We start from the raw sequence: 5,695 nt of genomic DNA, 5'->3' as shown, positions 1-5,695 counted from the left end.
CTTGAACCTGGGATGCAGAGGTTGCAGTGAGCCCAGGTCGCGCCATTGCACTCCAGCCGGGGCAATAAGCAAGACCCTGTCTCAAAAAAACAAAATGAAACAACTCGGGCTACCACATGTGTCGAGCGCTCAACTGTGTAAGAAATGGCTTATCCAAGAGGACAGGGTTCCCAGGAGCTGTGAGGGCTGACTTTGCTGTGTAGACCATCAAGCTAGCCTTTTGTGTGTTCAAGTCTCATCTTCCCAGTGAAAGCGCAACTTCAGGAGAGCAGGGCATGTGCCCTAACCATGTTTGAGCATCGTCAGGCGGTGGCTCTTCAATTTGCAGTCTGGATCCAGGTCTGAGCTCCGTCATTGAATATCCATGTGCCTTGGGCAACTTGATTAACTTCTCTGAGCCTGCATGAAATGGAGATAGTAACAGCAGTTAGGTCACAGATTGATTGATGGGAGGATTAAGTGACACTGAGATTAAATGACATTTATTTGGGTCAGAGTCAATGGCCCAGGAAAGCTTTAAAGAGTGAGCTCTGCGAATACCTAGTGGAAGAGAGCCCAGGTGGAGGGAGGGCAAGGTGATGACTCAGAGGCAGGGCTATCCCTGGTGGCATCTGTGGAACCTCAAGGAAGCCGTGGTGGCTGGGGAAGAGCTAGCAGGAGGAAGGGAAGCAGTGGGTGAGGCCACAGGTTGGAGGGCGGAGTCGCGTTTTATTGCACGTGTTTGTTATTTTTGGGGTTCGCTTCTATTTATGGAAAGATACTGATTTCCCATGTCTTGCTGCTACAAAGTACCCCTTTAAAATAATATAGAAAAAGGAATCAGTGTGGAAGCAGAAAACACTGCAGCCCACAAACAAGCACAACTCATGAACACTATCCTTAGATGACTGAAATTTGCAAAATGAGGAAGGCAGGTCCCTCTCTCTTACATTATTTACTTAGCACAGGTAGGTTTGGAATTTCAACGCTGAAGTTTCACTGGCAACCTCGAAGTCACATCTAGAACCTTGAATTCTACTCTTGATCTCAGAGCTTTCCAGCTGGGAGACTCCTGGATCATGTCATCCTCCCACTCCCGCTTTACAGATGGAGAAACTGAGGCCGAGGGAGGCAAACAGATTCATTCAGGGGGTCTGGTTCAGAGGGAAGAACTGTACACAGTTTCTATGGGACTCAACTCCCCAGCTGCCCTCCGCCAAATCCAAGGATTCAGACACACAGGCTCCCCCAGAGACCTTTTAGTAGGTCGAGGCAAGGGAAGCCTCTGGCTGTGTCACTCTGGAGACTTTCCCTCCGCGCTCCCCTTTATATCCTCCTGTGCACCCACCATGGATCAGAGAAGGCAGGCAAGGGAGGGCAGAAGGCATGGGGTCACCTGGGGGCTGCTGGCCCAGGAGTTTGCTCTGGAGGGTGGTGGGTCCTGGTTGCATCCAGGTTCAGCCAAGGCAGCTCCGGTCAACCAAGTCAGGTGTTGAGATGTTCCCAGGGGGCCCTGGGAGTTCCTCTAGTCCTGAGGGGACAGGACCATCGTTGCCTCGGCTGCCACTCCCAGGCCAGGCAGCTCTGGGTGCAGCACTGTCAGCCCCTTTCCGGTCACAGCTTCTTCAGGAACTGGTTCCTATCCATGCCAGGGAGAAGGGGCCACAGTGGGTTCTGAAGGGGCCACCTCTTTACCTCTGATGTTGCTTGTGTTGGGCGGGCGTGACCTTGAACCACAGTCTGGTAGGATGGTGGGGGCCCCACTGGCAGGCCTTTGAGATGCAGTGGTGGGTTCGGAACAAGGCATGCGTCATCATCGTTCTGCAAAAGAAAGCCCACCGCCCCTGCTGCTCACATCTGTGGAGCAACTGGCTGTTTCCGAAGCACTTCCCTACTAGTTCACTTCTGAAGACCCAAGTTCTCCGTGACTATGGGGAAACTGAGGTGAGGCTTAAGAAATGAAGTGATTTCCATAGACCAGTGTGTGACTCCCTCCACCCTCCCTGTTCTTGGAAAGAGACTAGGGGGAGGTCCACGTGGGACTCAGTAGATGGGGTCCTGGTTCCCATCCTGCTACCAGTGTCCTGGTGACCAGGGGCAAGTCGCTCATCCCGTTGGGTTTCCTGGGGGGCAGGTTTGGGCCAGGTAATGCCCCAAGACTCTTCTAGCCAGGATTGGCACTGTTGGCATTAGACCTGCACCTTCAAGACACTCTAGAGGCAGGTCTAATGCCAACAGTGTCCCCCGGTGATTGCTACCACACCTCCATTCCTGATTATGATGAGGGTGGGACCAACTCAGTGCTGCGGAGCCCGTCCCTGGCATCGTCCTTTCTGATGGGAGGGCACAGGGCCCACTGGGAGACCTAGCACAGCCGCTTACTGGCCGTGAGACCGTGGGAAGTCACTTAACTCTTCTAGGCCTTGTTTTTTCCTCTTTAAATGGAAAAGCAGAGCCTGCCTCCCAGAATGGCTGTGAGATTCAAAGAGGTCTCAGCTAGTGCACTAGGCAGAAGCCCGGCCCCCAAAAGACTTCCATGTGCTAATCTCTGGTCACATGGCAGAGAGGAATAAAGGTTGAAGATGGAATTAAGATTTCCAATCAGCCTTGAGATGGGGAGATTCTCCTGGATTATCTGTCTGGGCCCAGTATGATGACAAGGCTCTTTAAAGGTAGAAGAGGGAGACTGGGCTATTGGAAGATGTTGTGATGCTGGCTTTGAAGGTGGAAGAAGGGGCTACAAGCCAAGGAATGCAGGCAGCCTCTAGAAGCTGGGAAAGGCAAGGAAAGAGATGCTTTTCAATACCCTCTGAAGGGATGCCGCCCTGGCAACACAGCTTGATTTGAGCCCTTGAGACTCACTTCAAACTGCCAACCTCCAGAACTATAGAATAATACAGGTGTCATTTTAAGCCGCCAAATTTGTGATAATTTATTACAATAGCAATAGAAAATGAATTCAGCCACTTGCAGCACTAGCACAGTGCCTGGAACACAGCAAAGGTCAATAAATAGGGTGGGCAACCCCCCATATAGGCTCCGAGGAAGGAGAGCTAAGCAGAATCCTGGCACAATTAAGATATGAAGAATATCTCAGTTTATAGTATTACTACTCAGTTATTTCCTTTTATATAATCCTCTCTACATAATCATATATTAGTTCATAGAATTAGTGCCTAAAGAATATCTTACCACTCAGTTATTTCCATATAAACTATATCTTAGTTCATAATAGGAGGAATGCCTGGAGTAGACACGGTACAGAGCATGAATTAAGGAAAAGCAGCTTATAGTCAGAGGAATGTCTGGAGCAGACACAGTGCAGAGCATGGTTAAGGGAAAAACAGCTATACCAGGACAAGAATCCATAGCCCAGGCGGCAGCGTTTAGTGTCTTAAAGATAGCCGCTGTATGACAGGCTCGGGGCAAGAGCGCTCCTCCTGATAAAGGAGTTGTAGGACCTTGCTCCAGTTCTTGCAGAGGGCTGCCTTCAGACTGGCAATCCCTCGAGCATCTGAGGGCTCATAACCCCTCCGGATAATCGCACCTTCGTGACTGTGAACTTTATCAGCTCTAGTTACTGTGCTGCTTGAAAAGCATCTTCCTATAGAACTCTTCGGAAGCTGCCAGCAGGTGGCAGAGACCCTGACAGCTCTGTCACTGCTGTGTGACTTAAAGCATCCTCCTGTAAATCTTCTTAGTAGCTTGCCCACAGATAGAGGTATTGCACACTGCACCCTCTTCACTGCGCACTGCCCACCTCCATGCCTCGGTGACCTAATGGTGGTGGACCCCTTACTGCACACGGCCCTTGCCTCAATGACCTAATGGGAATGGACTCCGTGCTGCCCAGTGTCCACCTCCCAGCCTAGGTGACTTAATAGGGGTGGACCCCTTGTTTTATTGCTCACGACCCTATCACTGTCCTTAAAGATGACTTCACTCACTGCCCTGCCCCCAACCTATACACAATAAATACTGACGCTTCTGGACATTTGGGGCCTTGCCTGACTCCGCTTATAGGTTGCGTGGCCCCCCGAGCCCAGCTGCATTTTCCTTGTACTTCTGTGTCCTGTCTCTTTATTTCTCAGATCCTGCACCTCAGCACAGCATAAGGGACACCCCACGACCCTGTGGGGCCCTCAGCCCTACAAAATAGGAACAATGATTGCTCATACCTGAAGCTAGGTATGGGGCCTCAGTTTCCCCCATCCTTAAAAGTGGGGTTGGCCTCAGTGACTCAAGGCCCCCATCTGGTTCTCTGATGTCTTAATGAGAAGACTTCCTACCAGGCAGCCAGGCATGAACTAAGACAACTTCTCTGCTTGATGTTCAATGAAACTCAGAGGCTATCAACTTACATACGCGTTAAGTGAACTCTCGGTGTGTGATGAAGTCACTAACATGAAAATTGGTGCCAAACTTGCAGAATTATGGGGGATTTGGCACTGTTTTTTTTTGAGACGGAGTTTGGCTCTTGTTGCCCAGGCTGGAGTGTAATTGTGCAACCTCAGCTCACCAAGCCTCTGCCCCCAGATTCAAGGGATTCTCCTGCCTCAGGCTCCCAAGTAGCTGGGATTACAGGCATGCACCACCACACCCAGCTAATTTTGTATTTTGAGTAGAAACAGGGTTTCTCTATGTTAGTCAAGCTGGTCTTGAACTCCAGACCTCAGGCAATCCGCCTGCCTCTGATTCTCAAAGTGCTGGGATTAGAGGCATGAGCCACTGTGCCCGCTGACACATTTTTTTTTTTTTTTACAGTGTTCTAAAGTTAAAATTGTAATATGAATTTTTTTTTCTTTAAAGAAATGAGCCTTGGAAATCATTTCTGGTCAGGTTCTTTATTTTTTATTCATTAATTTTTAAAATAAAACATCCTTATCCTGAACTGCTCAGGATCTTCATGGTAGGGAGAGACTTGCCCTTCTATTTTAAAATATATCTAGCCCAGTCTGCCGTTCTGCCAACCCCACGGGTAGACAAGGGCGAGGCTGTGGGTTAGATGTAGCTCAGGCTGAGTTCTGGATCGTCTTACTAGCTGCTTTGCCTTAGGAAGTGATGTGACCTCTCGGAACCTCAGCTTACTAGTCTGTAGTATGGGAATTTAAGTACCTCAATGGGTTTTTGAGGGCTGGGCCCGGTGGCTCATGCCTGTAATCCCAGCATTTTGGGAGGCCAAGGCCGGCAGATCACTTGAGGTCAAGAGTTTGAGATCAGCCTGACCAACAGGGCAAAACCTCATCTCTACTTAAAAAAATACAAAAATTAGCCAGGCATGGTGGCACGTGCCTGTAGTCCCAGTTACTTGGGAGGCTGAGGTGGGAGAATTGCTTGAACTAAGGAGGTGGAGATTGCAGTGAGCAGAGATCATGCCACTGTACTCTAGCCTGGGTGACAGAGTGAGACTCAGTTTTAAAAAAAGGATTGTTGAGAAGATAAAGTTATATTTATCTATATATCTGTGTATCTATATCCATCCATCCATCATCCATCCATCCATCCATCCAACCATCCATCCATCCACCCATCCATCCATCCACCCATTCCGTCCATCCACCCATTCCATCCATCCACCCATCCATCCATCCACCCATTCCGTCCATCCACCCATTCCATCCATCCACCCACCCATCTACCCGCCCATCCATCCATCGATCCACCCATCTGTCCATCCACCCATTCTGTCCATCCACCCACCCATCCATCCACCCAT

The 5,695-nt window shown here is 49.7% G+C and overlaps 1 protein-coding gene across 1 annotated transcript in view; it reads right to left on the bottom strand.

The window, feature by feature from the left end:
- Positions 1 to 386: 386 nt before the first annotated feature.
- Positions 387 to 5,695, bottom strand: part of MS4A10 (membrane spanning 4-domains A10) — a gene marked incomplete at its 3' end in the record, with an annotated part of 12,871 nt that continues 7,562 nt past the window's right edge. Inside the window, 3 exon segments of the mRNA XM_017530783.2 lie at positions 387 to 399; positions 1,675 to 1,703; positions 1,705 to 1,800. Of these exon segments, the coding sequence (XP_017386272.2) occupies positions 387 to 399; positions 1,675 to 1,703; positions 1,705 to 1,800 (138 nt within the window).

This window comes from Cebus imitator, unplaced genomic scaffold (genome assembly GCF_001604975.1).
Source record: "Cebus imitator isolate Cc_AM_T3 unplaced genomic scaffold, Cebus_imitator-1.0 Scaffold69, whole genome shotgun sequence".
Lineage (NCBI taxonomy): Eukaryota > Metazoa > Chordata > Mammalia > Primates > Cebidae > Cebus > Cebus imitator.
Note: the sequence above shows the minus strand (reverse complement) of the source record. Positions and strands in the feature narration are given on the sequence as shown.